Source organism: Stegodyphus dumicola, chromosome 9, assembly GCF_044657685.1.
Source record: "Stegodyphus dumicola isolate Sdum_Otavi_A_Nest chromosome 9, ASM4465768v1".
In the NCBI taxonomy this organism is placed as follows: domain Eukaryota; kingdom Metazoa; phylum Arthropoda; class Arachnida; order Araneae; family Eresidae; genus Stegodyphus; species Stegodyphus dumicola.
Genome location: NC_140776.1, coordinates 66,104,648 through 66,116,957, shown reverse-complemented (window position 1 = coordinate 66,116,957; position 12,310 = coordinate 66,104,648). Strand labels below are relative to the sequence as shown.

At 28.6% G+C, this 12,310-nt stretch overlaps 1 protein-coding gene across 1 annotated transcript in view; it reads right to left on the bottom strand.

Annotated features, from left to right (window-relative positions):
• Nucleotides 1-1,316: 1,316 nt before the first annotated feature.
• Nucleotides 1,317-12,310, bottom strand: part of LOC118195958 (midasin) — a 589,327-nt gene continuing 578,333 nt past the window's right edge. The window contains exons 89-90 of the mRNA XM_085823548.1: nucleotides 5,878-5,922; nucleotides 1,317-2,661 (exon numbers count right to left, since the gene is read on the bottom strand). Coding sequence (XP_085679674.1) covers nucleotides 2,524-2,661; nucleotides 5,878-5,922 — 183 coding nt within the window. The 3' untranslated portion in view covers nucleotides 1,317-2,523. The remainder of the gene's footprint in view (nucleotides 2,662-5,877; nucleotides 5,923-12,310) is intronic.

Genomic DNA, 12,310 nt, shown 5'->3' with positions numbered 1-12,310 from the left:
TATTGTATTAGTGTTTATACATGGTGTAAGTTTTTTACTCTGGAACTGCAATATCAAATGTACTTTTAAGCAATAGTTTTCAGAACTTTCCTCTTCTTTGCATATATATATGTTATTTTTCTTGTATATATATATGTGTGTGTGTGTAACAAAAATAAAGACTATGTAAAAGATTAAATTAGCAACATGAATTTCCCACCTCTATTCTAAAAATAGTAATCTCTCTGCACTGCATCATTTCGAGACTATTCTATGTCATATGATTCTTACGTAATTATGATGATGTAAATGGAACTAAAACTCAACCAGCCAATAGCAATATCAACTGTCCAATCAGAATGCTTTGAGAACCAAAACTAACTCAGTTTGGCTTAACATCATCCTTAACATTACACACTTGCTTTCCACGCTTTGGCCTAGCTAGATGGCTGTCTGACTGATGCTGCTTTCTTGCTGCGAAGTTATAAAAAATGTAAGCCCTTTGGAACAGGCATATTTAATGTGCTGACTTATGTGCTGCTGAAAATAAAACTGAAGACCTTCCTCCTCCTGTTTATGGATCAACCTCCTCATTATGGATCAACACTTCTAAGCAATCAAAATTCCTGCTCCTGAATATATTACACACACACATATATATATCTATACAGTACAAAGTCTGTAATCCGGACCTCAAAGCCACAAACTTATGCAGGCGCGTTTAATGCGTGCGCCTGCTAGGCATGCGCTTAAAACGGTTACCCACGCGCGCTTACGATAGTAAAAAAAGTGACAGAGACGAAATGAAAATGAAAAAATTTTGATTGACAAGTTAGTTGGTATTCTCGACACAGCAATTACAGAACTCGAACAGTGGAACTTTGTAACTGAACAAAAAATGTCTGTTTATAGTATTAAAGAGAAAGTATTAGCAGAAAAAAACGAAGCAACTTAAACAACTTACACTGAAAGAAATGTTTAATAAAGTAAACAAATAAATATTAAGCTTTTTTTTGTAAATTTTGATACCCTTTAGATCATAATTGCTCTTTATTTCATAAATTACGGTTTCATATTTTTAATTGTATAATTTTTGCATACCATCTTACCAGATTTAAATTGATGATCTATAATCCGGAATCGCCAAAGTCCTGACGAGTCTGGACTTTGTACTGTATAACATAACAGTCCATTGTCATACATACTATATATATATATATACATGCATATACACATGTAATGCTGTCCTGGCGGGTGCTTAATCTCATTTTACGATTTGTGATTCATGAATACAAGCCAAACCGAGCATGAAATAACATAAATTACACAAGTTGTAATGGAAATTAATTATTTTTATTTCACATTCCAAGAAACTAAAACAACTTCAGTGTGATTTTCAACAATTATAAAACAGATTAGAAAATGACAAATTTTATTATATATTCAAGAGAAACATCTACATGCATATTACATTAAACAAAAAATTGCTACATGAAAGGGTAAAAAATGTTTATTTAATTCATTATAAACTAAATTAAAGAAATTTTTCACCAATAAAATGATATCACTGCAGAACACAACATAAAGAATTATACCTGATAAAATTATTTTAACTTTAAATATATTTTAGAAGCCCTTTGTTTTTTAAAATAAATTCTTGCACATGAAGAAGAAAAAATTTACAACACTACAACTTACATCAGTTATACAGTGTTGAACAATAATCAACTACATTAAACATACTTAAACTACAATTTTTAACATCCATTTTTCTTAATAAAAAATGATGTGCATGCAAAATGTCATGAGTTCAGTTATCAACTTTCCTTTACGATGATATCAAAAACATTAGATTTATTACAAACAATAAAAATTATTAAATTTATAAAATAACAAAAAAGATAAAATTACAAAAGTTTTTATTTAGTGACAGACATCAAGTTTTGGCACCTTCATTCAGTCTGATTAAAGAAATTATAATTTGGTTTTAAATTTTTAAATGGGAATTTCATATTTTTGTTATATTTTAAATAAACAATGTAAAGAATTACACAGATCTTCTAATCAAATTCAACAAGCAGAACAAACAAACATAACATTATATTAAATTTCCAATAACATTTAATGTACAGAAGACATTCAGTTTTCTTCATCTACTAAATATGGTCATAAAAAAGAATAGTGTATATTTAGAATACAAAAAGTTAAGTTATAACAACATCAAATTTAAAAGACTGCTTTGAAACGCTGCCACTATATATATATATATATATATATATATATATTACTTTAATCAATACATAAAACTGTATACAGAAAGACAAGTTGTAATAATTTTTAAAAGAATGTAAATTCACAATACAGTATTAAATGAAAGCAAATAACTAAAAACAAATATTTCACTCATTTCAAATGTATGAATAATCTGTGAATAGGAACATAAATAATTTTACAAATAATGAATTAGAGTATGATCAATAAAAAGACTAAAATGAACAATCTAATACATACACATAGGTGTTATGAAAGACAAAAAAGTTATTCTCAGCGTTCGACTGATGTTACTAATTCAAACCACTGACGCAATGCTTCCCCTAAAACTAATGGCAATGATGAAATATCCCTCAAGATAATGTAAAATGGAAATGGAAAATTTTCCATGTAGCATTTCATTTCTTTCAGCTAAAAGAAAACATAAGTGATTTATTATTTTAATTATTATATAAAGAAGTACAAAATCATATTCAAATAGCAAGCTTACACTGTATTAGTTCATAAAAAAGCGGATAGGAATATCACCAACTGAAAAATAAGAAAACCATCTCTCTAGTTTAGTGATACACATGGAGCTGTTTCAGATTCATTCTATCTTTGGAAACACATGTAATGACCATCTTCAAAATGCTTTAGTTTAGTATCATCTGCTTAAATTGATGCACAATGAAATTTATTGAATATACACATCCTTTCTAATTATCAATCTTAAACCATAAAATCAATTCATCATAGAGATGAATGTTAGCAACTGTTTTATTAATTTAGAGATCTTTTCTGCTTAAAAGTATGATGGAAAGGATATTAACAAAGCTATTTCTCTCATACCACTATGAAAAGAGTTATATGCTAGCTTATTAGCATAAATAATGTCAGTATTATAAAAGAGATATTAAAATTTTCCGTCTTCCTTCTGTAAAATGCAGTAAGTTGAAGGTACAAGAAATTATCGGTGACATTTACGCAATTGCCTCATTAAGAAATAAAACATTCCATCTGCTGCTCAAGACTGTTTAACTTAAACCAATGACCTTCAGAGATTTTTTAGAAAAACAAAAGAAAAATCACGCAAAGACAGGATTATAAGGGCTAGGGTTACTTATTGAAAAGTGTTTATTTTCTGCTTCAGAGCCCTGGTGACATAAAGCATACATGGAAATGCAGATGAATCCTTTGGTGCCAAAATGTTACACCTTAACTGCATGGCAACCAAAATCTTGAAGCAACCTTTGGTTGGAAGAAATGTACACCTATTTAAATTCTCCTGCAGAAGAACTAATCTGCTTTGATGAAAAGATGATATCAATATATGTACTATATGTTCCATGCCTAACTTTGATTCTACTGAATACTTTATTCATTCTACTTTTTTTTTGGGGGGGGGGGGCAATCATCTGATGCATATCCTACATGCTGTTTCAATGCATAAATACATTGGCTCCCAAAATTGTTCGTACACTTATGATTTTCATTGAAATAGCGCCCTATCCATTAATTAAAAGCAAACTTTCTGAATGAGATTTTAATAATAAGATCTATAATCTATTTGCAACAAAATTACATGAAATATTTTTAAAATATAGTGAAACTTTATTTTTAAGAAATTAATAATAAAGAAATGACAACACATTTTATATCGCAAAAATCTTCATACACTTAAAAAAAATCTTGACATATTAGTAAATATTTTCATTTTTTGTTAAATTAATATTTAGTAGGATATCCTGTAGCATCCATAATGGCTTTTAAAGTCTGGGAATAGATTTTACTAGTTTTTTTTGTAATTTCTGTATCAATGTTTATCCATTCTTCCATCATGACTATTTTGACTTTGCTTTTTGTTTTGATGTCATGTTTTCTTACTCTAACCTCCAGTTCTTTCCAAATGTGTTCTATGGGGTTTAAATCTGGCAACTGAAGTGGTGTTTTAAAAACATGTGGACAATTATAGAGACACCACAAGAAAACATTGAGTGCCATATGCTTAGGATCGTTATCATGATTAAAAATAAAGTTGTTTCCAATACCAAAACTTTCGGCTGATAATTTTAAATTGTCTCTTAAAATATTTAAATAAAGAGAATGATTAATTATGCCATCAATAAATACCAAATTACCTAGTCCTGATGCTACCATGCACCCCCATACAAGAACATCTCCACCGCCATGCTTAACTGTTCCAACTAAGTTCTTAGAATGAAGTTCTCATTTTTTCTTCTCCATACAGTTATTCGACCATCGGAACCAAAAATGTTAAATTGCTTTAATCAGCAAATAGGACATTATTCCAGTACGTTTTGGGTGTATTTATCATTGATTTTGTGAATGAAAGCCTAAGCTTTCTGTTTTTCTTACTAACAAAAAATGTTTTATGGGCAGAATACCCATGTAATCCAGCTTCTCTGAGAACTCGTCGAACAGTTTCAGGTGAAGTTGAAGTAGAAAACTTTGCATTAAATTCTGCAAAAACTTTTACAGCACTCAAACGTGTGTTTTTCACAAATTTTCTAATAATAAATCTCTCATAACGTTTAGTTAACTTTCTCGATCGACCTTTTCTTACCTTGTTTTCAATTCGATTTTCTTCTTTAAAGCGTTTTGTCACATACTGCACTGTAGAATGGGATAAATTAACTAATTTAGTGATACTTTGAATTGATTTACCATCATTGTGGTAAAAAATTATCAATTTTCAAATGCTGTTTCTCATTTCTTTACGATTGCAACCCATTTTTCAATAATAAATAGAATATTATGAAGCAAACAATAAAAAATTAAAGCAAACAATTTTTTAAATGCCACCACAATGGAAAAATTAAAAAAAGCGGCAAGCAATAATTCTGATTTTGATTTTATCCAAAAATATTTCAGTGTACGAAGACTTTTGTGAGATAAAATGTGCATCTATAATATATGTAGCACGAAACTGGTCACCCCTTTTAAGTATGATAACTTATGAAAGAGACACATTTTTAAATCATAAAAAAACTACTGTGTTTTCTGTATTAAAAGTTGCGCAATACATTTCCATATTCTGAAAATTAGCAATTTTTCAAGCAGGTAACTCAGTTTTTTTCTTTTGAAAATGCATTATGTTACTGCATTTCTTTCACAAAGTAACACAAATAAATATGATACTGGTACTTAAAAAATAAACTATATTTTGAATGACAAATATTTTATTAATAACCATATTAAATTGCACTATTGTTAAATATTTTGTTATCAATTTAGCACACATATCTCTTAAATTGATCTTTATATGTGCAGAAGTCTGCAGCTACTACTCTAAACAATGTCACTACATTAGAGTTGTTTATATAATATAATTTATTTTGTCATCTGTTAGTTTATTTCATATTAAATTTGCTCTATGTTTTACTCTTCATTACATGGTGTAACATGTTTTTATTTTGCTTATTACTATTATTTTAAAAAACAGAGTTCAAATGTTAAAAAAGTTTTTACTATTTTGATCCATTAAAAAAAAAAAAAAAAAAAAAAAAAAAAAAATCTCATTAACAATACTGAAGAAATAAAAATCTGCTTTCTCACATAACTGAAAATGAAATAAAATCCCCCCCCCCCAAAAAAAAAAGAGAGAGAGAGGGACTGACTACTTACTTGATCTGCTTCAAAGACAGGACATTTTATGTCAAGAATTGAATGCTGCAAAATAAAAATTATTATTAAATAAGAATACTTATCTTTATACTTTTATCTTAAATGATGTGAGAAATAAACAAATATATATTTTTTCAATAAATCAAAAGTACAGTTTCATGTGACATTTAACCTGAAACAAATATTAACACAGAAAAAATTAACTAATTAGACATTTCGTCATTACAAGAGCTAATTGTTAAGTTACAAGTAGTTGCGAATGTGCAAATGAAGGACAGCACAAAACTGAACGCATTATTCGCATTGTTAATACTTGAAAAAAAAAAAAAAAAAAAAAAAAAAAAAAAAAAAAAAAAAACCAAAAGATATTATCTAGGACTGTACAAATGTGAGATTTTTCACAAATTATAAAATGGAATAGCTATGCAACTGATTGCTTGCGAGTAAAATTTTAACAAATTTACTCTAAAAAAATTTCTTGTACACTATAAGGAAAATGGACTTCCTTACACTAAGATGCAGGCACAATGAGTATTTCTAAGGAAGGTTACATTTTGCATTGCTTCATGAAGAAACACAACACGGTATTTTTGCAGATGCAATAGGAATGCACAGCACAATCTTCATCAAAATAGAAGACTAGCAATAGGTTTCATTTTGTGCAAGCGTTTACTGATTCCAGTTCAATGGAAAAACATTTTGCCCAGGCCAAGGATAACTTTATCCCTTATTCTGAATAAAAACTAAATAGTAAAAAGTGATTTGGTCTGATGAGTTTTTACCTAACCCTCTAGGGAAATATCAGATACAGAGAATGTTAAATCTGTAATGTCACTGTCACAGTTTTGTACTTTTTTATAACAGTATTGTATTCTTGCATTTATATTCTATGAATGTGTTTCAGTGGCATATGTTGCCCATGATTTGGTTGTTACTTTCATTCCACTTTAAGCTCAAATTTATTTAAACCAATAATTTGAACAGATCATGGTCCAGTTTAACACAAATTAAAGATTTATGAATATAAGTAGATCTACTGATTCTCAGTTTGAATTCGGTATAGGTGTGTCACCTATAAACAAATTCAATGGACAAAATTATTCACAATAGAGATTTTAAATTGCATGTGCTCTCAAGGCCAAAGTAGTATTTTCTGTCACCAATGGAATTAAAGTAAAGCAAGAAAATGATGAAGCAGTGATAGCAAAATGTGAAAAAGGCAATGCAATTGCTTCACAAGTCACGCTTATTGAGAATTGTTTTGCATCAAATGAAATGCTTAAAAAAATTAGATTCTGTATTTAAGCTGAAATCTGATTTTAACAAAATTTTGCTGCTTGACAAATTTTATCAGTTGAAAATGGAATGGAGTGAGACACTAGTGTAGCATACTGCAAAAATTGAAAATCTTTCTCATCAAATCAAGAACTCGGGTGAAAAGTATTAGAGATGAAATTATAATTCTGAAAATTTTGGAAACACTGCCTCCAAAAACATAGAAATTTTGGACAAACCTGGTTATCTGTCAATAACAGTAAACAAAACTTGTCAAATCTGATCACAAGACTCATTGATGGTCTTGTGATCATATTTGACAAGTTTTGTTTGAAGGTTAGGTTAGGTTATTTAATTACAGCAAAGCCTCGAGGGCTATCTGCCTAAGGGGAGGGATGATTTCGTGAAGGACTTTCTAACGGAAACTGGCTCCTATACATGTTACACATGGGGAAAAACACGAAAACACCCACGCAGAGCCCGTTTGCAGGATTTGAACCTCGGACCGAACTACCAGTGTTCAGCAAATTTACCGCTCGGCCGCTGGTGGGTCCATCGATGAAGGAACTTATCTCAATCTGAGAAAAGTGAGTTCTAGCTATTTTTTGCTTTTAATTGTAATAAATTTAGACAAAAAAAGCAATATATGTTAGAACAAATACAAAATAATAACAGAAGCATACATAAAAACAAAATAACATGCTATATCTGCCATAATAAAAAACATTAAGAATGAATAATTAAATTAGTGTAATGGAAAAGAAACTGGTCTTCCAGAAAGAATTACAACAAATTATAGTGTATTTAGCAGGGAAACAGAGAAATGGGAATGTAAATACCCAGAAACTTATTCACGGTAAATGGCAAGAAGAAAGAATACGTAGTGTTCTCCAAGTTCCAGACTGAAAAGAAATATTTTCTCTGAAGATATTACTAGAGGTAAAGGTAAGAAGATAATAAAAATGCAAAATCATGTTGATATATACAATTGTGCAGTTAGTTGGCTCAGAAAAACATTCTGCAAATAACTTGTATCACATGCTTTTCAACTGATTCTTTTCAAAATTAGTTTCTCCTGAAGCAAACATTTCTTACAAGGATAATCTAAGAATATGGCATAAAAGAACATAAACCTGAAAGCTCTTAGTAAACTGAATGTTAAAAGACTAAAATCAAAAATCTAGATGTCTCAAAGATGAATTCTTTTGAGAAGGTTCCCAGTACAATAAGCAACATGCTAACCAGCACTACTAAACCAGCACAATTAATATACAGTGACATTTATGGGCCTATGCCCACACAATCAGTAAATGGAGCAAATTATTTCATATTAATGAAAGATGATTACAGTGGTTTTAGAATCACCCTCCCCCTTTAACACCAAAGTGATGCTTTAGAACCATTCAAAACTTTTGTCCAGTTATGTGAAAATAAATTTGAACATCAAGCTTGGACATTTAAAGTTGGAAACAGAGCCGAATATATTAATTCATGTTTCAATGATTTTCTAAACACACACACACACACACACACACACAAAAAAAAAAAAAAAAAAAAAAAAAAAGCGAAAGGTTTCAGATCTTAAATTACGTCCAAAGGAGCATTTTTTTAAACATTTTGTGTGTTACCTTTATTTATTAAATATCATGTTCTTTGCACTTAACACATTAACGAGCCTGTCCCTCCGAATGAAATGCTTTGAAAATAGCCGTGTTGTCAGTTAACAAACCTCTTAAAAAAAAAAAAAAAAAAAAAAAAAAAAAAAAAAAAAAAACCTTTTGTTTTCTGAAATTTCTCTAAGATGGCACAGCCTAGAGCAGTATTTTTGCTTCCCCTTAGTGTAATGGATAAGCCATAAAACTGCTTTCCCGCTAATGAATGGCAAGAAGAACTTGCTGCATTAGTTTTGTCTCTCCTGTTTCTTTGTACTTGTAAGCTTGTAGACTTTGAAATCTTTTTAGAATTTTAGCTCCCAAGCTTGCAAATATTCAATTATTCGACATGTTTTATTGGGCAGTATTTTAAGAAAGATCATTATTTATTTTGTTACACACATTTTTTTACTATTTACCTATCTATTTTATTTAGTTTTAGCAGGCCAATTTATTTTGGGAAATTAAATTTTAATCCACTTTTTTTACTGACACAGTTTTCTTCACATTATACATCCATATATATTTATAATGAGAGTACAATATTTTGCAGGAATTTTTAGAAAATTTGGCATACATATTTATATTTAGTGTTGAATTTGAAGTTGTTCGTTAAAAGTCGAGCTCATCCTCATAAATGCTTGATCTTTTCAGCATGGAATTGGCAAGCAATAATCTTCCAAATGTTTTTCGGGATTTTAAAGCAATTTCTAGAATTTTGGCAGTTTTCTAAAAATATTTGGTATGATAATTTTGGTAGGTTTAGCTATTATACAGTTGCTAGTAACGTGGAATTTAAAACCAAAAATGTATTCCTTCGTAGATTTGATGGATCAAATTTCGAATTTAAACGGAAGTTTAAGTGTATTTGATACAATCTTATCACAGACTAGAAAGAATTATTTCTCTGTGTTGGATGGATTTTCTCACTTTTCCACATTTTATAGATTAAATGCATAAAGCAGACAGACACTCACAAAAATCCCTTTTGTTTCTTATGGTTTCAGTTAAATGAATTGTAAAATATATATATATTTTTAACTTTCAAAATATTTTTGCTCGTATATGCATAAATTTAAAATCATGGGACTCCCACTTACAAATCATATGATTATATTGCAGTATTTAAGGCAATAAATGAAATTATAATACTGAAATGACATAGAATAATAATAATAAAGTTAAATAAATTTCTATTCTATTGTAGTCTATTTAAATTAATTTCTATTTTCATTTAAAATTTGCCATTATTAGCATCTCCCGCAGTTTTATGTAATCATAGGATTTCCCGAATTTTATTAGGTCATTAACATAATTTTAAGGATAAATAGAAAAGAGATAATATGGAAAGACTATGTCTTAAGTACCAATACCCAAGTATTTGTAATTAAATAATTAAATTTAAATAAATATTGAATACCAGCTGCTTTTTTATTTATTTTTAGACATATAACAAAAGATAAACAAGAATACTATTACATCTAAAATTTATTTAATAAATTATTTTGCTAATTTTATATGAATGAGGAAACACGGTAAAAATGTTTTAATGATTGAATTCACCATTAAAAATCAAACAAACCCCAAAATTTCTTTTTCCCCAAAATTGCGTAAAATGTTTTGATTAAACATGATTTGAATGAATTTTCTAATTCTGTTTTGAGTGATATAAATTAGGATATGTAGAATAAAAATATTAGGATATAAATTATTATTAGTAATATTTTTTATATTCTTATAACTTGGCAGAATATAGTTTACCATTAAAAATTATATCTAAAGGAATTAAATTTTGAAAAAGAATAAACAATGAAATTAACTGTTCCATTTTGTCCTTTATGCATCTATTTATATAAAAATGAAATCTGGCTAGGGAATTTATGACTTTTATATGAACTAAAAATTGGTATCTTGATAAAACTTGTCAGAGCATAACAATCGTATATTCTCTGATATTAGTGTATTAATCATACTTCTGTATACATAAATGCAGTTTATAATTACCAGCATAAGTATCAGAATGGATTTTATTAAAATGGCGAAAACTGAATGTATGATTCAGTCATTATCAAACTATGGCTCTTTACTGCTTGGGTCGTAACCAGCACAAGTTTTATTTTTGAAATATTATTCCAAATAAAACAGGAAGCATTAAACAATATGCATTTTAAACAGTTTTATTTTTTTATATGCATAGGAATGCTAAGTAGTTTCAAATTGTACTTCATTTCTGAAACTTCTGCGGTACTATTTTTAGAAGAGATTAAGGACTTTAAAGAACAAGTACATTTTAGCAATATGCAACGTTAATGATATAGTTCAAATGTTATTGAACAGCTGAACGATTTGTAACTGGCACTGGAAGAAGCAAAATATATCTGATGATCCAATCTTCAATTAATGAATTAATAGAGAATGATACAGGGTGCTTGTCACCATGTTAGTTACATTCAAAAGCTAAACTACTTTCCTTTTTTTCACCGACAGTGAGGCAGCCGATCCACTAGGGCAGTTAGCATAGCTAAACTACTATTTGCTTGTACAAAAAAGCTTACAGCTTATTTTAAATAAATTTCATATACTGAATACAGCTCCTCCGAAAAGCGCTCTTTTCTATCTTATTTATTTTAGATTTCAGATTAAAAGAAAATAATCAGTTCTGTTTCTCAGAACACTTTTTTACATCACAAGAATGAAGAACTTTTCACCTTCTTGAAAAGAAATATTATAATGTTATTTCATAATTTGCTTTATTAAAATTAACAAAATTAGAATCAAAATCTTATTTCCTCTTTTTAAAATAAAAACTGGAAAAACGCTATATTAAAAAAAAAAAAAAAAAAAAAAAATGCTCAAATACAATGTAAGAAATTTTAAATTATTGTTTTAAGTATCTTCTGCTTATGATTCTTCATTTTCCGGATAACGTGGTTTCTGTTTGCCGAGATATAGACACTGGACAAATAAATTATACCAGTGAACAACAGTTCTATCCGCTCCACAAATTGAGCGTTGTTAAATTGAAATAACAGATTTAACACTTTTTAAATAATAGTGGACTTAGTCTATCTGTAAAAATTATTGAAGAAAAAATTGTTTTCATATTTGAAAAATTTGGAAAATGTCATAATTTGTCAAATGAGAAATACAATGAACATAAATATGCATATAAATGTGATAAAAGAGCTTCCGGCAAAGTGTTTTTGGACCAAAGGCCTTTTTTTCTTTTTTGGGGTTCTTTTTGTGTGATTTAAAAAGCTGGCTGCGTAATATTTTTGTGGGTTTTTAATATGTAAAATAAGGCCATTTCTTGAAAAAAGGGTTTTAAAAAGAAATAAACATTACAGTGAATATATAAATGAGACTTTATAAAGGAAAAAGTATATTTGATTCAGTAACCTTACTAAAGTATCAGATACATGAAAGCCCATTCCGATAACCTTATAAATTATGCATAAAATTAAATACATTAACATAAAATATTGACGCATCAAATCAAATAAAAA